The sequence below is a fragment of the Helianthus annuus genome, chromosome 1, assembly GCF_002127325.2.
Source record: "Helianthus annuus cultivar XRQ/B chromosome 1, HanXRQr2.0-SUNRISE, whole genome shotgun sequence".
Taxonomy (NCBI): Eukaryota; Viridiplantae; Streptophyta; class Magnoliopsida; order Asterales; family Asteraceae; genus Helianthus; species Helianthus annuus.
In genome coordinates, this window is record NC_035433.2 from 135,571,029 (window position 1) to 135,595,120 (window position 24,092).

Here is a 24,092-nt window from a genome sequence, read left to right on the forward strand (position 1 = left end):
GACCTATTTCTGGCCACGTTTTGGTATAAAACTTTTTACCAACTGATGTATTATAATATTCTGGGAATTTTGATGATTTTTAATTAATTTTTGGCTGAACGGATCCTAGATCGCCTAGTTATTTCGGGTTATGTCGGTTTTGACCGTTTAAGCCATAAAATGAGTTTTACACATCCTTTTGACCCGAAACCTTTTTCTACTGATTTTAAATGTTAAATAAATTATTTTGAGCCTTCTGGAAATATAAAAATCTCAGCTTTCATATATAAACCCGGAAACGGCTCTAAATCGCATATTTAGCGTTTTAAGCGCATAGTAAGCGTTACACTTGTTTTAAACATGTAAGACTTATACATACTGATGTAATTAGCATATTTTCATATAATAACAGTAAGTATAAGTATATGATCTCAGATTTCCAGTTTTGGCATTTTTAGCCCTTGTGAATTTACTAAAATACCCTTACGGTGCATAGTTTGATTTTAAATGATAAATTTGATATATGGGTCATACCCTACTGTTATAATATGTTAAATGAGGTATATTTACTGTATGAACCAGACCCGAAACTCAGATTTCTAATTTGACTCTTTTATAATCTTTTAAAAAGACCAAAATGCCCTTCTAAGGCATAAATTGAGTTTAAAATTATTCCGGGCAATATAGAACATAACTTACTGATATTATATCATATTTAAAGCATATTATATCAGCGAACTTGCATTTGAATCATTTGTCTACCCGTATCGCCCTTTTTGCGTTCGGTTCGGTTTACGTAACTAGTTTGCGTAAATTGACCGAAACGGGTCAAACGATATCATTTTTTTATTTCAAAATCCAGAATATATTTAGTATACCCATATTATACAAGTATTCAAACTTGTCGGGTCTAAATCACATTCTATCCGGTCTTTCGCTTAATCGTGCGTAAACCGTATCATTCTTAAAAACTAACCGGTCAAAGCTTAGGCTTAAATAAAAGACCCGTTAGGAATCTAATAGGTTAATTATAAACCTTTGTTCCAGATTAGGAGGCCCAGTAAAAGCTACCACTCTTACCGTTTGTGTTACATACTTGCTCAGGTAAATACATTTTGACTTATTTTCCCTATACGGGCTTGGGGTACGGTATTTAAAATACCGCTTGATCGGGCGCACAAGTCCTGCTCCTTATGGGTGTACAGTCTTGAATAGCTTGTGCGACTTCGTTTAAACAGTCTTGTCTTACTTTAGGCTTTGGGGGGTTATTGACCGTGTCCCGGATATCCTTGGCATTATCTTACGAGATGGCCACGACCAGAGCACGGGGTGTAGGCGTACACTCGGCGTGTATAACTCTTTAATGTGGTTTGTCATTTAATTCTTAGCCCGGACAGCAGATCCCGGGCCACCAAAGATACGAGTGCATGTAAATCGTTCACAAGTTTATATTATATAATTATCCCAAATTAATAAAAATATTTATGCCTTGTGCATTTAAATCATTTTCAATTCATTTTCAAAATGAGTCATCGATTTGTATTTACCAGTGTAAACTGACGTATTTTTCCCAAAAGGTTAAGTGCAGGTACTATACGAAAATAGGCTGGCTGTTTCCTAAGAGCGTCCACTATAGTCTCGCAAGCTCGGACGACAAATATCTGTTGAACAATATTTTATCTTATTTGTATTTGATCCGCCTGTGGATCCGTTTCAACTACTGTGATATTTATTATTGCAATTTATTTAAAATTTGAAATGTATCTATTCTGCTTCCGCTGTGCATTATTATATTGTGTTGATTATCTATGACGATGCCAACTACGTCACTGTACCCCACACCGGGCCCACCGGTGACACGTGGAAATCGGGGTGTGACTGCTCATCAAGGACCTAAATCGCGTAACGGTCGCGAACAAGGCTAATGGCAAGAGAAGCCCGTTAGGGCAAGCATTACCAGGTGCACATTTTAAATTTAATTGCACAAATAGTAATATGCAACAAATATGTAGAAATTGAAAGTTGCATATGTAGATTAAAAACATGGAAAAACCCGAATAGAAAATGTATTCGGGATATTGTTTCCAAGAGAAACAAATAGAGGCATTACTTACATAGGGCGTGATGTGAAAACTATAAAAAGGTCATGCGTGTCATGTGTTAATCGCTTTGTTGATACATTTTTGTGTGGACGTGGCAAGTTCGGTTCGAGCCTCTAACGGAATGAAGACCAAGTCGGATATCCTCCTATCCAACTTGAGTCCGACAAGTTTGTTCCGGTTGATTTGTAATGTGTAAACAAATAATGCATGTTGCATTTAGGGTATTATTTGTTTATGTGTTTATTTAGTCTCTGGGCCAAAACATCTTCATGTGGGCTAAACCTGGACTTTGGGCTTAACCTCCTTTGGGCCAATGCCCCTCCTGACGAAACATGGAGAAACACAAAGTGTTTCATCAAATAAGGACAAAACCTCGATGAAACACAAGTGTTTCATCCACTACAGGACAAATGTACGATGAAACACAAAGTGTTTCACCCAATAAGGACAAAAGCATGATGAAACACAAGTGTTTCATCACACTACAGGACAAAGGGCCGACGAAACTCAGTGTTTCGTCCACTGTTGGGCTTCTTCAGGCCCAATGACTGGTCCAATGTTTGTTTCGTCGAGCCCCTATGTGTTTCGTCGTAGTTAAGGCCCAGGATACTATATAAACAGCTTTCTGGTTTCACTTTGAGATCAGATGAGAGAATACCCGGAGAGACTTATTCTGTAAAACTGTGTGTGTATCAGTTGTTCTCGGTTCTCATCCCGTTTAATCAATAGATTGTGTTTCATTGGTTAAACCGTGTTCATATTATCCGTGTTTGGTTTGCACTGTCACGAGGATTCCGCACCCGTTACCGTGTTTGCGATAAACAAGGATAGGTTTTCGTTATCGATCCACCGGAAAAACGGGACCTACAATTGGTGTCAGAGCCTTGGCTCTAATCCTTGTTTAAAACCAAACAAGTTTCGGTTTTTATCAAGTTTGTTCTTGAAAAGTTCATATATTTTTTTTCTGAAAAAGTGGCTAAGATCTGCTAGAACTTGCTTGTTTGCCAAAGTTTCGGTAAAAAAACCTTTGTTATATTCTTGTTCACAAGATAAACACCGGGTTTTTAGTAAAAGTTTTGTGCATTTTCGGGTTTCGAAAATTATTCGGTGACCGGAATCTTCAAATTATTCGGTGTCGACTGCTTGCTACACATTAAACCGAGTTCTTACAGTTAAGAGGCATGGCAAAACTTGTTTCGAACTTCTACAAAAAAGGAAACCAGATCTTTCTTACTTAAAACCGTTTGGCGCTCCATGTACTATGATTGAGCAAGATGGAAAGTTTGGCGCTAAAGCTATCGATGGTTTCTTCCTTGGATATGCAACTCCAAATTTTCGCTTCTGGAATCTGGCAACCAAAAAGATTGAACTATGGAGTGAAGTAAACGTTCAAAGGTACACAAGTCCTGTTAGAGCTCCGGGTAATCCTTGGATGTTCGATTACGATGGACTATTTGACTCCTTTAATCTGCCAACCTTTGACGAAGAATCTGCAGCTACTAGAATGCTATTCGACAGTGACAACGCTGCTGGTTCACCATTGGTTAGACCTGTTATCATTAACCCCCAAGGTTCTTCTTCGGTTAACAATACGGTACAAAATAAGGTATTTGAAGATGCTGCTGATTACAATGAGTCATCGGAAGATGATGAATATCACGATGTGGCAGAAGGATCTTCAGCTCCAGTTGCTCCTGTTCAAGGTGCTTCATTGGAAACTCCTCATGTGCAGAATGTAGATACTGCTGAAGGGAATGCATCCACTTCTACACATATTCCCGGTGTGGAGTTGGTTGTTGATCTTAATCTTAACAATTTGGGTATCAATGCTCGTGTTCCTGAAAATCCTGAAATGAGGATTCATGATACCCATCCGCAGCAGTATATTATAGGAGATGTCCAATGCGGTGTGCAGACGCGTAATCAGCTGAGAAATAACCAAAATGCTGGTTTATATTCAGCCATTAGAGAATCTGGTCTTCAAAATGATTGGTCCTTCGCGTGTTACATTTCACAAGAAGAACCGAAATCTTGGAAGGAAGCCTTAAAGGATAATGCTTGGGCTGAAGCCATGCAGGACGAACTGCAACAATTTCAAAAGCTTGGTGTTTGGAAGCTTGTTGAAAGGCCGGAAAATTACAAGAAAATTGGCACTCGCTGGGTTTTTAAATGCAAGAAGGACGATCGTGGAGTTGTTATTCGTAACAAGGCGAGATTGGTTGTTCAAGGTTTTCGCCAGATTGAAGGGATTGACTACAATGAAGTTTATGCACCAGTTGCACGTCTGGAAGCTATTCGGATCTTTCTAGCTTATGCTTCTTTCAAAGGATTCAAAGTCTACCAGATGGACGTTAAAAGTGCTTTTCTTCACGAGATAGTTCAAGAAGAGGTGTACGTCGAACAACCTCTAGTCTTTGAAGATCCCATTCACCCCGATCGGGTCTGGTTGCTCAACAAAGCTCTTTATGGTTTACATCAAGCACCTAGAGCTTGGTACGCAACCCTATCCAACTATCTTCTGGAGAATGGATTTCGACGAGGTCTTATTGATTGCACTCTCTTTATCAAGGAACAAAATGGAGATCTTCTGCTGGTGCAGGTATACGTTGATGATATAATATTTGGTTCTACTAACGATTCTTTGTGCAGGCAATTCGAACGTATTATGCAGGAAAAGTTAGAGATGAGCACTATGGGGGAGATGAATTTCTTTTTGGGCCTACAAGTTCAACAAACCGAGTCTGGGATATTCATCCATCAGACTAAATATGTTGGTGACATCTTGAGCCGGTTCCAGATGTCAGATGCAACGCCCATTGGTACCTCACTTCCATAGAATCACGGGATTACTCCGGATTTGAAGGGTGAAAGCATCAACTCCTCATATTATCGCGCTATGATCGGATCTCTCATGTATCTCACTGCTTCGAGGCCTGACATCATGTACCCAACGTGCCTGCTTGCAAGATATCAAGCCAATCCGAAGGCCTCTCATTTGTCAGTTGTTAAAAGGATTTTTCGCTATTTGAAGGGTGCCCGGACATCGGTCTTTGGTACCCTAGGGATGATAGCTTTGACTTGACTGCATACAGTGATTCTGATTTCGGTGGTTGCAAAATTGATGGCAAATCAACAACAGCAGGATGTCAATTCCTTGGAAATCGCCTGGTTACGTGGCAGTGCAAGAAGCAAACGTGTGTTGCTACATCAACTTGTGAAGCAGAATACATTGCTGCCTCCAGTTGTTGCTCCCAAGTCTTGTGGATACAACAACAAATGCGCGACTACGGTTTTGAATTCCTATCTACTCCTATTTTTGTTGATAACAATGCTGCCTTACAGATCACTAGAAATCCTGTGCAGCATTCCAAGACCAAACACATCGAAATTAAATATCACTTCATACGTGATTGTTTTGACAAAAGATTAATCGATGTCGTTCATACCCCACCGATCACCAACGTGCCGACCTGTTGACAAAAGCTTTTGATAAATCACGGTTCGATTATCTACTTTTGGTCAATGGCATTAAGGTGATACCCGAGTAAACTTCTTTAGCTAATCGTTTTTGTAAATATTTTCTTTCAAAACTCTAAAAATACAAAAAGATTTTCTTTTTCGTAACCTTTTGGCATTTTAGGGGGAGAAAATTTCAAGAAAATACAAAAACATTTGAAAAATTAAAAAAAAAAATCCAAAAAGATGTCTTAAAAAAATTAGAAAACCAAAAATGAGTTTCTTGGAAAAAGGAAGATGATGATATTCACTGGTGTGGTCGGTCAACGTATTCAAAAATGTTAAACAAATGATAAGTATCTTTACTAACGATGTATCAGTAGGCTCACAATCAAACTAAAATGTGCAGGATGATACAAACCTAACAGACTTCAAGTCAGGTGGGAACCATTCATTGGCATATGGTCTTGGTACCGAAATTTCATTTGATAGATTGCCGAGGTTCTGAGATATTCGGTCTTTATGCTACTTATCATCTGGGTATCATGGTTGTATCATTTACCGAAAAATAACGGGGACGCAAGTCTAGATCTTCCATGACACCATACATACGTGTACATATTGCATTCGACCTCAATAAGTGATCAACAATCACATGTCCATCAAAAGAAGTGATAAAATATCACATTTATCCGGGAGTCAAGTTCGTCTCTCTGCTGTACGAAAGTACTGACCTGTTCACGGACTTGCTCATGTGCCCTCATGCATCGAAAATCAAGTTCCTCATCAATAAGTGATTCTATCACATATGGCTTGTTTTCAATCAAAATAAGTGAGAATCTCACATCATATACGGTCAAACAGATGATAAATGGTATACTCACCGGTAAGATGAATTCTCATGCATACCTTAATACGGGAATGTGTCGTGTGTGGATGAACACCGGTCGGTAACTATAAATCATACCTTAACGTATCCCCTAAACATGATTACAACTGATAAGTTGAGCTTAAGTGGACAACAATACCAATAATTGTTATAGGATGCTTATCTTAATGTTAACTAATTGAACAACAAGAGCGTTTTGGCGTGACCGTACACTGATATGATTCTCTTACCCTCGAAACTCGCAAAAAGAATGTCTGTAAATATTTGTTTACTGCTTTTGTTTCTGCATCTTTGTATATATTTATTTATTGTTTTCCGTCTTTACATTTGAAAAATGAAAAATACCAAAAAGATTTTAGGTGTGTTTTAATATAAACTTTATAAAATCCAAAAAGATTTTGCTTCTAGTTTATTTTTGATTGACAGATGTTGGAACTTGAGTCTATCCTACCCAAAATCCCGATTTTAAGCCGGAAAACAATTGCATCTTCATAAATGTTCGAAGTTAACAAGTTTTGAAAGTTAAAGGATTAAAATTGATCATTTTCTAAACTTTCAAACTGTTGTTGGTCGGTAGTTGATTGTAAAATGGTCACATGTGTCGTTTGTTTATGGAAACTATATTCCAAGCGGTTGTTCTCATTATGCGTTTAGATTTCTTGCATGTGCAGATGCTAAAGGCGAGGAGAACATGTCCGATGACAAGTTTTGGAATGAAGACACGGCATAGAGGCACTCAAAGGATAAAGATGACCGAGTTGCCGCTGACCCTTCATCAACACCACAAGGATCTGAAGATTTGACAAGTCAAAAGATTCACGTGCATGACTCAATGGAGAGTTCATTCTAAGGGGGAGTTTGTTAACACACTTTCTAAATGAAAAGGGGAGTTTGTTGATACACTTTCTTCTTACGACGCGTGAAGACTTTGGAGATCCTCCGACATGAAAGACATGGAAGTCGAACCATCACAGCAGCGTCCAAGGGGGAGTTTGTTGATACATTTTTGTGTGGACATGGCACGTTCGGTTCGAGCCTCTAACGGAATGAAGACCAAGTCGGATATCCTCCTATCCAACTTGAGTCCGACAAGTTTGTTCCGTTTAATTTGTAATGTGTAAACAAACAATGCATGTTGCATTTAGGGTATTATTTGTTTATGTGTTTATTTAGTCTCTGGGCCAAAACATCTTCATGTGGGCTAAACCTGGACTTTGGGCTTAACCTCCTTTGGGCCAATGCCTCTCCTGACGAAACATGGAGAAACACAAAGTGTTTCATCAAATAAGGACAAAACCTCGATGAAACACAAGTGTTTCATCCACTACAAGACAAATGTACGATGAAACACAAAGTGTTTCACCCAATAAGGACAAAAGCATGATGAAACACAAGTGTTTCATCACACTACAGGACAAAGGGCCGACGAAACTCAATGTTTCGTCCACTGTTGGGCTTCTTCAGGCCCAATGACTGGTCCAATGTTTGTTTCGTCGAGCCCCTATGTGTTTCGTCGTAGTTAAGGCCCAGGATACTATATAAACAGCTTTCTAGTTTCACTTTGAGATCAGATGAGAGAATACCCGGAGAGACTTATTCTGTAAAACTGTGTGTGTATCAGTTGTTCTCGGTTCTCATCCCGTTTAATCAAAAGATTGTGTTTCATTGGTTAAACCGTGTTCATATTATATGTGTTTGGTTTGCACCGTCACTGGGATTCCGCACCTGTTACCGTGTTTGTGATAAACAAGGATAGGTTTTCGTTATCGATCCACCGGAAAAACGGGACCTACACGCTTACTCTGGCCAAGTAAGTAGTGGCATATGATACCATGAACTTCTTATAGCGGACACATTTACATCCGATGTAGTAAGGACGGGGTGAATGGGACAAATTAAAAAGTACCCAAATGAAACAAATGAACAAAATAGTTGATTATAATGTAAACGCACAGCCGGGTGACGGAAGCGTATTACATTAGGATAATGAGCCCGATAGAAGGGACAATGATTAATGTAAATGATGATATAAATGAATGATCAAAAGAAAATTCACGAAAATAAGTCATCTTGGACGAAAGGGCCATGGTGAACAAAACGGGCAAGTAAAACCGAAGTATAGATGACCGCCGGGTCATAAAAACAAAGGTGTTGCCCACACGAAAAAGATAATCAAGGTTGTTAACTTTAGTCGTAGTAAAGCAAGGATAACGATGATAATCGTCACTCATAATTAATAAGGCCGCCAATGGTGGTCACGTAAAGAATAAAAGACAAGGTCGAATAAAAGCGACGGATTTCGCTAAGATGACCAAGTAAATCGAAACAAAGTCTTAATGCATACCGGAAGGGGGTGCAATGATAACGATTTCGGTAAAACACCCGGTTGATGGGTAAGGAATTAAACGCATGCGTAGACTGAGAAACAGGAACGCGTATGGAAAGTCAAAAAGACTCGAATAAAAGATGATCTACGGGATCATCATAACCTACGGGATATTAATTAGTGTAAAGGTCTGCGGGGCCAAAATGACCCACGGGTCATGAATTGAAGCAAGGGGATCATAAGGGCCTCGCCTTAAAGAGGTAAAAGCTTAAGGAAATAGCCTACGAGGTTAAGTGAAGGAACCTACGGGTCAATAGTGTAAGGTGAGGGGACTTGTTACGATTCCCCGCGTAAAACGAGAACGGAAAACAATAAATTATCGGTTGTCAATTTCCTAGATATAAGTAATTGACATAGTTAAAGAGAAAAACGTTAAACTAAAATTCAGTTTTAGTAAGAAATAATGTTTTAACAAATATGAATACTATAAGACGAAATCGGAAATAACAAATATCAAAGAGTATGGGACTTAACATCGATAGGTGCGAGACGATACAATCGAAAAGAAGAAGTATGATAAAGAAACGTTGAATTAAACTTAAACGTGACGTGACACGCTCACGCCGGACAAGAAAAGAAATATAGAAAATGATCACGTTGTAACATGAGTTACGGGGTATGAAGTGACGGCGACTAATTAGTCTAGCCGGTAAAACTATTCAAAGTTAAGAAAGCGTCATAACAAATACAAGCGCTTGTTAATATAACACAAGCGCGGGATAGACCTGTTAAAAGACTAACGAGACTAAGTGGTCAAGTGACAACTCAGTCAATAAAGATAAAGGGGTATAAGCTGTAAGTAACGGCCCGCGAGGCCTTACACATGAAAGACGTACGCGTCAGTATACATGAAAACTTTTGACCAAAAGAAACGGGAGCTTTGAAAACGAAACTAGGTTCGTTTGATTAAACCAATGAACTACGTAAATAAGGTTTCGTGGACGAAACCTCTTTAAGGGGGGTAGACCTGTAACACCTCAAAAACGGGTTTGGAAATCAAACCACGTTAATAGTGAAAATGAGTAAAATACCGTTAGTGGTAAAAATTAACCCAGTAAAAAGAAAAAGAAAAGAAAAAAAAGAGAAGATTAGGATTTAAATAAATAAACTTGATATTAATTAAAAGGAGGATAAATACTTTGAGAAAAACAAAGTATGTAAAAGGCCCGAGTTAACGGGACTTAAAATAAAAAGGGTTATAACTCCCGGGACCCACTAAGTAACTAGGAATATCAACCTAGTTAGCTATGTGTTTCAAAATAATAAGAAAATTTGGTTAAAACATACTATATGCAACTTGGGTAAAGTATAAGGGCCAAAGGTGATAAACTTGAAACAAGTTTTAATAAAATAAAACATAAAACACCAAAACACACACCTAGAGTGTGTGTTCTGGTCGACAATTCTAGAGGAGCCAGGAGCTCTCATCTTGAAACCCTAACAAGCTAAAATTCAAGCAATTGGAAGGGCAAATCACACCCAAATTGAAATCCAAGCATGGATTAGTGATCACCTCAGTGAAATGATCATAAGGTATGTGAAATTTCGTTGAATGATTCCAATTGAAATTCTGAATCAATACTTGAAACTCGAAATTTATGATGCATGATAGTTGCTTGGATGAAATAGGAATGAGATAGTGATTAGGGATAAACCTTAGTCAATTACTTGTTGAAATTTTGCTTAACTCTTGTGAATTCACAATCACCATTGAAGGTGATAAGTGGGTTTTGTAAGAATATGTTAAACACTAGAATTTTGATTGTTGTTCTAGTGTAATTTGAGCTCTAGGAAGTGAATTCAGATTTTGTTAATGTGAAAATTGATATGAACATGCTTAATTGATGTTAAGTTTGGCTAAATAACTAGTTATGAAAATTGATTGTTGATTTTATAGAATATGCCCACAAGATGTTTGTTAAAATGCCTAAGTGAATATTCATATTTTGAATTTACGAATGAAACGCGTAATTGCCTTGTTTGACTAATTACGTGAAAGATGGGGTAAAGCAGGTTCTAATCATAATGTTGATTTGACTTAATTGCGTAAACCATTTGATCAAAAAGTAGTTAACTTTTGATAAGCTAAGTTAACTAATCATGAAGTCGAATAGTAGCTTCGGCGTAGAAAATAAGTGAGGTGGAATAGTCGTGATTTTTATGACTAATTTAACCGCCTTGTAAATGATTTAAAATAGATTGACGCCTAACGAGCTAGGTGGAGGCTTGGGAAAGGAAGCAGGTCAAACAAATCTAGAATGGAGGAAAAGCATAATTCGGATGCTAGGTAAGTATAGCTTACACTAGTCATATATTTTGGAATATTCTTTGTCGTATTGATTACGAATAAGACAAATACCTAATTGAGTTATGGTGTTCCAGCGTGTAGTCGTACGAAACAAGGAAATCAAATATGATAAGAAACCATAGTGATGGCTAAAAATGAGTTAAATTGGTAATTCGATCATATTATGACGAATGAAACATGTACTTTTAAGGGTTACCATATAAGGTAAATCATAATAACCAATAAGGGTAAAATTGTAATTTGGTCACTCGTTGACAATAACTGTTGGTTTTGAAAGATACTTTATTTCGAAAGCCTTGATAGGCCAAAAAGCGTTAAGAAGTGATTTATAATTAAAATGACCGCGCAACGTAAACTGGAGCGAGTCGTGTAGGCGAGATGGCAATAAGCTTCATCTCGCCAATATAATCGGTCAATTAAAACAAACGGGTCAAAAGGGTGAAAATATCACCTTTTGACAATATCGACTAATGGCTTGTCGAGTTGTATGATTTCAGGAATAAATATCAAATGGATACTTACATCACTATTACTTAGCGGGTACTAAGGCAAGGTATCGAAACGGGTCAATATATATATATATATATATATATATATATATATATATATATATATATATATATATATATATATATATATATATATATATATATAAAGTAGGGATCCTACGGAAAGTGTGTTTTTCCTAAAAAGTGTAAAAAGTCATAAAACACAATAATTTCAGGCATAAAACACACCTAAAACTCACAAATAATAGAATGAATATTACTAAAACACCATATTCAAACTCTGATAGTCCATAAAAACTTCAAACACACCATCGTAGAACTATGAATATAAAACACACAATGCTAAACAACATAAAACACAATAATATTTGTCATTCCACAATCAGAGTCTTAACATCTAAAACACAACACAAAACCCACATACATGATGTTTTAGTAATCTTCATCATATTATTTGTGGGTTTTTGGTGTGTTTTATGGTTGACATTATAGTGTTTTATGACTTTTAACACTTTTTAAGAAAATTTGGACTTTCTGGCCAACTCCTATCCTATATATATATATATATATATGAGTTATTGTAAAAAAGACCAAAAGTGTGAGAAAGGTAAGAAATAATCTCAACCATTAGATCTAAATTAATTGAAAAGGGTAAGATTGTAAATTAATTAACAAATTCAAATATGGTAATCCTTGATTTAAGGATTTGGAGAGAGAAAAACCTGGATTTTAGGAATTATAACCGTCCATAAATATAACACCATTCAGATCATGTTCATACATGGTGTTTTAAATATAACACAATTCAGAAAATATAACACCATTCAGCACAAAAAATAACACCATTCAGTACAAAAATAACACCATTCAGCAGTAAATAAAAAAAAACACCATTCAGTACAAAGAATATAACACCATTCAGTACAAAAATAACACCATTCAGCAAACAAAATAACACCATTCAATAAACAAAATAACACCATTCAGAAAAAAATAACACCATTCAGAAAAATAAAATAAACACCGTTACTGAAAAGAAAAAACTAACACCATTCAGTACAAAAATAACACCATTCATCAGTAAAATAAAAATAAAAAAACTATTCAGTACAAAGAATGTAACACCATTCAGTACAAAAAAACACCATTCAGCAAACAAAATAACACCATTCAGTAAACAAAATAACACCATTCAGAAAATAAAATAAAACACCTCTGTATCATCTTCTTCACTTCCGGCACCACCACTACTGCCACTTCCGGCACCACCGCTGCCGATCCAGCACCACCACAACCGCCGCCGCTCGAACCACCACCACCGCCGCTGCCGCTCGCATCCGTCATCCGAATCAACCGCTTCCGCGAAGTCAACCGCTTCCGACACCGATTGATGTTTAATCTTCCGCGAAGTCAACCGCTTCCGACACCGGCTTCCGACACCACTGCATCTCTAACGATCGTCTTTGATATTGATGTTTAACAACCGCGAAGTCAACCGCTTCTGATACCGGCTTCCGACACCACTGCATCTCTAACGATCGTCTTCAATAACCGCTTCCAACACCGGCTTCCGATTGATGTTTAATCTTCCGATTCGTGGTGGTCTTGGAGTTGATAATGGAGAGAGAAATTCTGAACGTATGATAGAGAGAGATCTGGAGAGAGAGAGATAAATTGTAGGGATTTTGATTTAGAAAATGGGGATAAAAAGACACAATTGCCCCTAGATATTTCAATTCAGTCCAAATTAATAAAAATATTTTACAATTTGGTCCCTATTATCTCAACCATTAGATCAAAGATCTAATGGCTGAGATTCTTTCTTACCTTTCTCACACTTTAGGCTTTTTTTACAGGATCCTCTACCTATATATATATATATATATATATATATATATATATATATATATTGATCCGAGCCAGGTATGTATAATATAGATTAACTACTCAATAGGAATTAGAGTCTCCTTGATAGTTAAATGCAGTCATAAAGACATTTGGTTTCTTTACTAAGCAAACCGAATGATTCATAGGATAATCATTGTGTTTTGAAAACATAATGACTTTTCGAATCAAATGCATAGTTTAAAACAGGGCTTTTGGGTCGAAAATGCTTTTAAAAGTCCCTTGTATCAATTAAAGGACTAAATGGACCAAAATACCCTTGTAAGCTAAATCGAGCGAACGACCCATAAGGGTGGTTCGAAAAAGAGTAGTATGCATAATTAAACACTTAGAATGAGTATACAAAAGTGAAAGATGTGAATCCTTAGTCATTTGACTCTATAATAGTCTTTGCCGTAAAATAATGATTCGAGGGGTAAAACTCGGAGTTTAGGAATTTCCACACTTAATACAACACAAATATAGTTGTGAAGAAAGATTATTTGACAAGAAATGTGGTAGTATAATGCTTGATGTGAGTGAAAGAGATTCATGTTTAAAATAGGCTTAATTACCCTTAACGGGTCAAAATAAGCATACGAGCGAAAACGAGTTTAAATTGTGTAATAAACCTGTGATTAGAACCTAAAATGGTAGATAACATTAATTTGAAGAAGTGTATGTGATATAATGATCAAACAAATACGTTTGTTTTATAAAATGTATAAACGGGTTAAAATTCGGTAGAAAGGTAATGAGTCGAAGGCTTAGAAGTCTCAAAATTTATTATGACGGATGTTGGATTTTAACTCCATAAGATGGAGAATTAAATTACGGACGCGTAGGAAAAAGAATCGGGTAAAACGGATCAATAACGAAGAAGTTATGGCCGTTTCTGTAAAAACTGGACGTGCTGGGAATATGCAGGTCCCAGATGCGAACCTGCTGGAAAATGGTCACCTTCGTGCCACGCGAAGGAGCATGTGGTTCCTTCGCGTGGCATGACGGAGTCAGTTTTAAAAAAAGTTGTTTTTTTCAATTATTTTGCCTCGCGAACTCGTTTAAACACGTTCTAAGCTACGTGTGACTAATTCAATTCATGTTTTATGAATTGTAGGTATTATATACAATACCGGGGGACGATCAAGCTCAACGAAGAACGGAACACGATCAAGTTCAAGCTTCCGCGTATTATTACGTTGTCGTTTTGAACGACGAATTCAATCACATTGTGTTGTTTTGTTTTAATGCTAAGTAAAGTTTAAATAAACCCGTATTGTGATTGGTATGTGTGATCATTAATACACATTTTTAGTTCTTAATTTATAAGAAATACGTTAAATATCGGTAAGGGTGTTACAAGGTAGGTGCGATTGCATTATTGCCGGAATCAATTCTTCTTCTTTTTGTTCCTCTTATTGCTCTTCTTCTTCTTCTTCATATGTTTGTTTTTCTTTGAGGAAGAAGTCTCCGGTGATGCGGCGGAAGGTGTGGCGGCGGGAGGAGAAAGAGGTGGAGTCGGAGATGCAGGAGGAGGTGCCGGAACCGGAGAAGCAGGAGGTGCCCTCCAAGTGTTTGAGGAAATGCCTAAAAGGGTTAGAAATGATATTCAAGAACCCATTAATCAAGAATATGAATCCGAAAACAGGAATCAAATTCAAGAACCAAGTACTGAATATGAAATTAGGTATGAATTACAAGTAGTTAATGATGATGAGTTAAAGAAAAGTGAAATAAATGATTCAAAGGAAACTGAAAAAGCGTATGCTCTTGAATTTGAAAATGGGAATTAGGATCAAGAATTAATTAACTGTGACGCTTCAGTAACAAATGAAGATGATAATAACTCACTTGAAAATGGGGATATAATTCAAGAACCCATCGATGAATATGAAAGTTGGACTAGTTCTTTAAATCAAGTTTTGATTACTCGAGAGTGGGACCATAGAACTTATTAAGGATGATATCTTTGAAATCCAAAAAGAATCAAGATATGTTAAAAATAAAACAAAAATGGATGAAATATGTGAAAGTGTGGGTACTAGAGTAGTGGAAAAGGATCAACTTAGTAGGGGTGTTCAAAAAAATCCGAATCCGAAACCGAATCCGAAATATCCGAAAACCCGTATCCGAAATATCCGAATTTTCGGATATCCGAAAATCGGATAATCCGATAATTCGGATTCGGATTCGGATAGTGATTTTGAGAATTTTCGGATAATCGGATTATCCGAAAATATCCGAAAATTTAATTTTTATTTTTTTCGGATATCCGAATATCCGAAAATATCCGAAGTATCCGAAAAATATCCGAAATATCCGAAAAAATATCCGAAATATCTGAAAAATATCCGAAATATCCGAAAAATATCCGAAATATCCGAAAAAATATCCGAAATATCCGAAAAATATCCGAAATTTATATTCGGATATCCGAAACTATCCGAAAAATCTGGTTCCAAATATTAAAAGATAATAAAAAAATAAAAATTAAATAAAAAATTGGATATTCGGATATCCGATTAGATATCCGAACCCGAATCCGAAATTTCGGATATCCGATCGGATATCCGAAATTTCGGATTCGGGTTCGGATGTCAATATTTCACTATCCGAAATTTCGGATATCCGATTTTCGGATATCCGAAAACCGGATTATCCGATCTTGAACACCCCTACAACTTAGTAGTCACTTAACTTCTATCACAAAAGTTCAAGAAACAAAAGTTTCAGAAGTAAGCAGTTTAAATGCTTAATGGATTTAGAGGCTGTGTTTGAGCTTTTCAAATCCAACTCACTATTAAGCCAAGAAATCTAAATGTTCATTTGCTATTGAGTATTTAGGTCATGTTATTACCAAAGAAGGGGTGAGTACAGATCCAACTAAAATTGAAGCAATGTTTGAATTGGCCTATTCCTTCAACCATTAAACAATTTAAGAGGATTTTTGGGCCTAGCAGGGTATTATAGGCGGTTTATAAAATCTTTTGGTTCCATTGCTAAACCTCTTAACAATCTTCTTAAAAAGGATGCATTTTTATGGAACCAAGAAGCTCAAAGGGGTTTTAAGAAGTTAAAAACAGCCTTAACTACAGCTTATTAGCTTTGCCAGATTTTTCTAAGGTGTTTATCATTGAAAATTGTTGAAACACGGAATCACCGCCGGGATGATTGGACCGCTTTCTCTGAGAGGATGGAGAATCACACCTTGTTCTTCCTATTGAACCTAGATCTGTAATGAGAGAAATATATGGATGTAGAGATGGCCGGTAAGAGAAGAATCTCTTATTTCCAGCAACAAAAGTGTGGCGGCTCCATATCTTGTGCCCTAATAATGAGGTGAACACCTCATTATATTGGAGATATGGGCCTCCCCTAACCTCAATGAGCCAGGCCCAGTTAGGGGTTATCTTTACAAGCCCACAAGCTAGTGTAGTGTAAACTACAACACAACGCGCTAGGCTTCGCGGGTTAGTACGCAATAATAATAAATATTATAATAAAAGGCAATAAGTAACAGATATGTCCGGTCGTCCCGGTTGGGTCTAATACCATACCTTGCCTGACGGTTTTTTATTGACTGCCCATGATCGAGTTTTTATTCTTCATATTGACAAATTTACAATCAAAAGGAGGTGTTTTACTATTTTGATTAGACTAGTGGGAATGCCCGCGCGTTGCGGCGGGTGTCCCGACTAACATCAGATTAGTTATAACGTCTATTTTGAACCACAGCTCATTCCCAAAAATCACAGCTGAAGCCCACATGTTGATTAAGATGGCTACACAACCGAATTAACCTAAAAGTTGAATGAAATAATAAAACATCAAATTTGATATTCAAGAGCAACTAATCAATTCGGAAGAATAATAAATCTAACCGAAAAGATCCAGCGTCATATAATGAACCCGAACCGCCCCAGATGACCAGTTTTACACATCAAGCATCAACTTGAAAGATCTAGCATCGTATACCCGACCCGACCCAAATGACCAGTTGTACTCATCAAGCATCACCCAGAAATATCCGGTTTCATTTAACCAACCCATTAAGCATCAAACAGTCGATCTAGGCCCGTTTAGTACACACAATTTTCTAACAGAGGAATCCAAACATATAAAAAAAGATGCCAAAAAGAACATGCCTTCTTTAATCCTTTGTAAGGCTTCAACAGGTGGCTTTCGACCTGCCTTCTTCGATTTCTGTATAAGAAAACACAATTTTACTTCATATGAGTTTCTACATGTCGAATAAAAACGAGTTTTAAGATTATATTTCATACGTTAAGAGCAGGCTAACGAGTTGAAAAAATAAAATAAAACTCAAGCATTTTAAAATTAAGAACTTACCTCAAACTTTTAATCTTTTTATCTTCCTGAGTTCACATAGAGTCGAGTACATCCTCACTTCTCTAAAAAACAAAGAAACTTTGGAAAATGTAGAAACACGAAAGACAAATATTTCTCAGTTGGAAATTATGAAACTATAAGAAAAAAAAAGACTCACAACAACAATTAGCACGAGCATGATACATGACTCATGTAACAAGTTATGAAGAATGTTGGCATTTGATGGGCCAATTTCAACCCATTTATTCAAGAAGCAGCCAAGCTGGGTTGTATTTAATCTTAAAGTCAGAATATATAACAGAGTAAAAGTCACCCAAATAATTTTCGAAAAATAAAGAGAAAGAAAGACAAGCGTATAAGGACCAAAAATCTTACATGTACAAAAAAAATGTTGTTAAAATTCTGCTCCCCACCCCTTGTAGCACCAACATGCAAGAATACAGAAACCTATTAGCAACAAGTAAACTATTACATACTATGAAGCACGGGGACGCCATTTTACGTCGGGTACCCGTCCCGGGGACGGAAACGGCTCGGGGACGGCTCCCAAACGTACCCGGATATTGGGGACTTCTACATATGCTTGGGGACGGCTCGGGTACTTCCCAGACAAAGTATCGAGGACGTTTCCTAAAATATTTAGGGTTTTAACCCTTTTAACTTCCAAAATACGAATGGTCGGCCTTTTTAAATTACATATGCTCGGCCTTTTAACTTCCAACATTCACATACATTGTATTATCAAGTAGCAACACAATTGGCGGTGAACAATGCAACTGGTTTGAAGTTGATGCTGCTGGTGTAAGCACTGGTCTGATGCCTGAACCAACCGGTGGACCTTGGGGAGCAGTTGGAGTTGGTGCTAATGCATCAGGAGCCACCGGTTTGGACTCACGTGGGTCTGGCTCATGCAAGTCGTCTTGGCTCTTTTCAGATGGCGTTGGTGTTGCTGCCACGGAACCTGAAAACATTTAGGGTTTCAAAATCTTTGTAAAGTAATATGGTTTATATAAATTTATGGTTCGTACCGCTAGGGCTTGGTGGCAGGTCTGGAGAATCAGCGGCAGGTGGAAGAACTTTGGGCGGCGGCGGAGGAACGAATAATGCAGGACCTGTCATTAAGTCGGTTAACCGATCGGTTTTCGAGTTTCATGATTATGGTGTGACCTAATGATATTTGTCCATTTTTATAGTTTTAATTTAACTATTTAGGAGGTTGAAAGCATTCGAGTATCAACCCGTTTGACCTGCTTGACACTTTTTATGAAGTTTTAATGTTACGATATAAAAAGTCGTAAACATTTGAATACGCGTTTGATGACTTGCGACCCGTTTGACCTGCCTGACACACTTTATTCATTTCGTTTTCAAAATAGAGGCGCCTATGTTGGCTCATTTACCTAAAAACGGGTCAAAAGTCATCCAAATTTTTTTCAAAGGCTTTTAAACCTCCTGAATCACTTCAATTATCAAAACTGTATCACTATATTTAACAATGTACTTTTACAGTCTTATTCTATTCATCATTTACTTATAAAACTATAAGAAAATGGACAAATATTCTTGACAGGCCAACCCAACTTGACTCATTGGTATCCCGTACCACAAGTTACCCATTTAATCCGTTACGCAACCAACCAGACCCGTTCATCTACCCACTTTCTAGATAACACATTATACTAATCGACCCGTTTTGAGCAAAACTTTACCTGCAGGAGGCAGAGGAACACTGGTAGCTGCAAACCAACCAAGTAAAAAAAGTGAGAATTTAATAAAAAATAACAAAACAAATGAAAGGAACTCTTGAAAACCATTACATTTGCATTGGAACGGTACGCTTTTCGAGTTGCACGCTTTAGGGAGTGTAATAGCCAACGGTTGGTTAATTGGGCTCGGTAGTGAAAACGGAACGTTTCCAGTAACGATAACACATGTGCAGTCCATGCTCGTAGTCATAAGGGATTCAACCCCTTTACAATAATTTGCGGTTGGTGATCCCCTGTTTGCGCTACTCCCCGTGATGTAATTCACACACGAGGTGAAGCTAGCAATCATTGACACCGTGCATGGAGTGCTAATCTGACCCGACACAGTGAAAACCGTAATCGCTAGGAATATTGTGGTTAACAAACCCAAAAAACGATCCATGATTGATGAAAATTGTGACAATCACATTTGGGTCTTGTAAATTTATAGGTTGATGGGTTGCAGCAGGAGTTGAATCACCTTGACTGGCTTGGTGAGTGGTTGGTTGATTTGTCTTGACTTGAGAACTGAAATATGCTGAGAATTATAGTCAAGTTAGGTAAAACTTTCAGCATATTAAGCTTGTTAACACACAGGTGTACGTAGCGAAGGAAAATGATGACGCGATACCCAAATTTCAAAATGTTTGGGACGGGTATTTTGGTATAGGAACGGATATAAGATTAGTTAAAAAAATCATGAGTTTGGGATGCAGTTGGTATTAGGTGATACCCACCAGATTACCAGAATCTGTTAGTCACATCAAAAATTTAAGATACGTATATTAACTAATACATCAAACATTCTTGAAAAGATAATAAATTATATGTCTAGTTGTTAGAAACATGAAATTATTAGAAATTACATAACAAGTTTAGTAGTGAAGATGCTACCTGAACACTGTAAATTGGAAAGGTTGTCGCTTCCCCACTTTCGTCGGTTAATCCTTTTTCCGCAATGTAGCTTTTATAAGTGGAGCTTAATCCACCCTATTTACAGAAAATATATATACAAATTTCGTGTTCAAACACACAAAAATAAATATAATCTTGAACTAACAAAAATATGTTCATACCTATAAAGGTTGCCAGGCGTCCTTTCGGGGATGACATCATCATCACTTAGAACCCTTTTGCCAATAGGAGCAAACCCGCCAAAAATAACCCAAAATTCACTCGAATCTCCCTCGGCTTGTAGTTTTCTATCGTCTAAAACGTTCAATAACATATAAATAACAATTAACACAAGAAAAAAAAAAAAAAAACTACGCATATATTAGTATCGGTATCAATAGGAAAAAGCCGTACCCCCAACATTGCATGTCCCCTCATGATATTTATCCTTCAAGAACTGTATAACTTCCAAAGCCTTAGCCATTTCTTGAATATTTGAATTTGCTCCGTTAAATTGAAAGATCTTATCTTTAGTGTCCAAGACAAACACATCATCATGATTCAACACAGATTGAGAAAACAGGACGTTGTATAACTATAAATATAAAAATCAATTCTTTTATGCAAACATAAACATACATATAAATACAAATAACTGTATTCAAACATGTCCGGAAAAATTTGGACCTGTTTCGCTTCAATTCGCCACATATGAACAAAGTGAAATAGGATACATACCTTAAACGAGTAGTGGTACGCAAGCCTACTTCAATGAACTGAAGGTGTACACAGTCAATTAAAATTAAATGAACAGATTAGATGCAACTCAAAACCCATTCAGTGTAATGCAATTTCACCTTAATCGTGTTCGTTTCAGATTGAAACCAATATAGCAAACCATCCAATATCCAATATTTAACCATTATTTCTATGATGTAATTCTAATTTATCCTTGTTTAGGTTAAACAAATTGCAGAATTCGGAAGGTTCGGGTAGCGACAGGGGTGAAATCGGTAAAATTGGGTGTGTGGGTGGTTTTGTGTTGTCACAGGAGCAAGGACGATGGGTGTCTCGGAACATCGATAGAGAGAGAAAGAAGAGACGGAGACATACCTGATGACGGCGACGTAGAAGGGTGGTGGTTCAGGGCGGCGACCTGCCGGTGATGATGACTGTGTGCGGCAGAAGAGGTGTCCGACGGCGATTGGGGTTCAGGGTGGAGAAGGAGTACGGTGGTGGGTGACCGGCGACGGAGATGGGTCGTGTGAGTGGTGGCGACGACCGATGCTTGATGAGGGTGGGTGACCGGCGAAGTGGAGGTGGTGTTTGGAGATGGAGGATGTCGTATAGATGAGAGGAAACTGGATTTGGGTATTAGGGTTCAGAACTGTGACGGCCTGAGAGCCACAGATTTGGAAGAGGAAGAGAGAATGAGCTCTAGAAGAAAAAATGATCGGTCTGTATGCAAGTTGGAAAGTCACCAGGGTTGAATACCAAGAATGCCCCTCTAGTGTCTTAAAATCTTGAGCTTTTGACGATTTTACCCTCATAAAACAAGCTTTCATTAGTTGTTCATGTTGCTTTAAGAGTTAGACACGATGTAAAATTACGTTCGTGTACGTCACTTCTCCTTTTTATAATAGTATAGATGTTTAGGATATAACGAGTCCACCCAACAACCAAGAAGGCGGGATTCACAAAAGTTTTATAGAATTGAATTGAATGCTACACGTTTTGTAGTGAGTTGTACCGTGTTTCACTCATTCGACTCCATAATTCATTAGATTTTAACATAGTGTATCTTTGAAAACAATGGGAAGCTCTTTTGCGTTTAAAGAAAATATTTGTTTGTTGAATACACTTTTGTTGTACCGTGCATTTCTTCATACATGTAATATAGTAATGTTACCACCCATTTATTATAAGATAAATCTTATTATGTTCATGATTGATGGAAAATTATGTTTTTTTGTATATCTTTATGCATTTGTTTATTGCAGGGTAGACATTAACAAAGATTTTATAAGATGCATCTAGGACTTCTGTGGAGTGGATCCAAATCCCTTAGGTCAACGTTCTTTGCACTTAATTTAGTTAGTGTTTTAAAATATTGAGTTAATTTTCAAAATCATCTCTGTGATTTGGGCATGTTTGCCATTTTTGTCCAAAATAATACTTTTGTACCAAATTGCCCCCAACGTGTAACTTTTTGTCATTTTCATCCAAACCACTAAAGTAGTTTATTTTTTCTGTTAAGTTGTGGATATTTGGATCTGGCAAATATAAAACCACAGAGAAGATTTTGGCAATTTACTCAAACCCTTTTTAATTTCTTTTATTTAATTATTTTTGTTACATATATAATAAAAAAAAATATACATGCAATTTTTACATGAAAAAAACTTGTCGCATAATTTTTATAAATTTTCATCAAACCATTAACTAAGTTAATTTTTCTATTAAGGCGAAGGATGTTTATAAATTAAAACAGAAATTAATTTCTATTTTTTATATAGATCAGTTTTATAAAAATAAAATATACTTAAACCTCTAAATTTTATAAAACTAAAATGATGGTGGGTAATTTTAAGGTTTGGAAACGATACGTTGTTTGATTGTGGGGGGGGGGGGGGGGCATTGGCTTCTGTTTTTCCTTAGGAGCGAATTTAAAAGAGTAGAAGATGAATAACGAACTTGGTACATATGATAAGATTTTTTTTATTTGACCTTTTTCAATAAGGTCACCAACATTTTAGTTTTATAAAATTTAGAGGTTTAAGTAGATTTTATTTTTATAAAACTGATCTATATAAAAAAATTAAAATTAATTTATGGGTCTTAGTTTATAAACATCCTTCGCCTTAATAGAAAAATTAACTTAGTTAGTAGTTGGATGAAAATTTATAAATAAATTATGTGACAATTTTTTTTCATATAAAAATTGCATGTATATTCTTTTTTATTATATATGTAACAAACTTAATTAAATAAAAGAAATTTAAAAGAGTTTGAGTAAATTGCCAAAATCGTTCCTGTGGTTTTATATTTGGCAGTTTCATCCAAATATTCTCAACTTAACAGAAAAAATAAACTAAGTTAGTGGTTTGGATGAAAATGGCAAAAAGTTACAAACGTTGGGGCAATTTGGTACAAAAGTGTCATTTTGGACGAAAATGATAAATCTGCCCAAACCTCAGGGACGATTTTGACAATTAACTTTAAAATATTTTATTGCTAGGGCGCGTATACCAATGTCAAAATTAACTTAATGCCTTTGGTTTAGACAGATTTTATTATACTGTGAATTTCTTCATGCAGGTAATTTAGTAATGTTATAGCTTGGAAAGGCAATTTTAGATGACTTATTAATCACTTCATTTCATTGTTTGATGTTGATACTGTGCAACGAATCTTGATGAACTATTTTGAATATGCATTAGAAGGCACTCATGGTGAAGATTATGTTTCTTCTCCTCAAAGTGACATGGAGAAAATCGGGAAGATTATGGAGTGTCAACTTGCTAAAATAGCATCTGACCATAATCTAATGGTGTCGAAATTTTTAGATCTAGCTGAACTTACTCCCGAAC

At 36.7% G+C, this 24,092-nt stretch overlaps 2 protein-coding genes and 1 long non-coding RNA gene across 19 annotated transcripts in view; 2 read left to right on the forward strand and 1 right to left on the reverse strand.

The window, feature by feature from the left end:
- LOC110879777 overlaps positions 1-24,092 on the forward strand; it is a 54,627-nt gene that overhangs the window by 23,658 nt on the left and 6,877 nt on the right. The gene's annotated exons all lie outside the window — the stretch shown is intronic.
- On the forward strand, positions 10,216-14,801 carry LOC110940178. The gene is made up of 3 exons (XR_002592876.2): positions 10,216-10,345; positions 11,011-11,099; positions 14,631-14,801. It is a non-coding gene; the product is annotated as an uncharacterized LOC110940178 (long non-coding RNA).
- LOC110879739 (proline-rich extensin-like protein EPR1) lies at positions 17,326-21,974 on the reverse strand. Of its 17 annotated transcripts, none has more exons than XR_004862126.1 (12): positions 21,360-21,969; positions 20,917-21,278; positions 20,685-20,817; positions 20,503-20,598; positions 19,681-20,146; positions 19,573-19,599; positions 18,892-18,975; positions 18,596-18,824; positions 18,239-18,278; positions 18,021-18,141; positions 17,864-17,925; positions 17,326-17,716 (listed from the first exon to the last, which is right to left on the reverse strand). XR_004862126.1 is itself a non-coding variant. In XM_035975157.1 (12 exons), exons 5-11 carry the CDS (start codon positions 20,009-20,011, stop codon positions 17,896-17,898), a joined length of 846 nt encoding a protein of 281 aa, XP_035831050.1. In that variant the 5' UTR covers positions 20,012-20,146; positions 20,503-20,598; positions 20,685-20,817; positions 20,917-21,278; positions 21,616-21,970; the 3' UTR covers positions 17,326-17,716; positions 17,864-17,895. The 17 variants fall into 17 exon arrangements, 7 of the variants coding, with proteins under 7 accessions (XP_035831050.1, XP_035831049.1, XP_035831051.1 ...); XM_035975157.1 differs by having other exon boundaries at positions 18,021-18,125; positions 21,616-21,970; XM_035975156.1 differs by having other exon boundaries at positions 18,021-18,125; positions 21,360-21,970.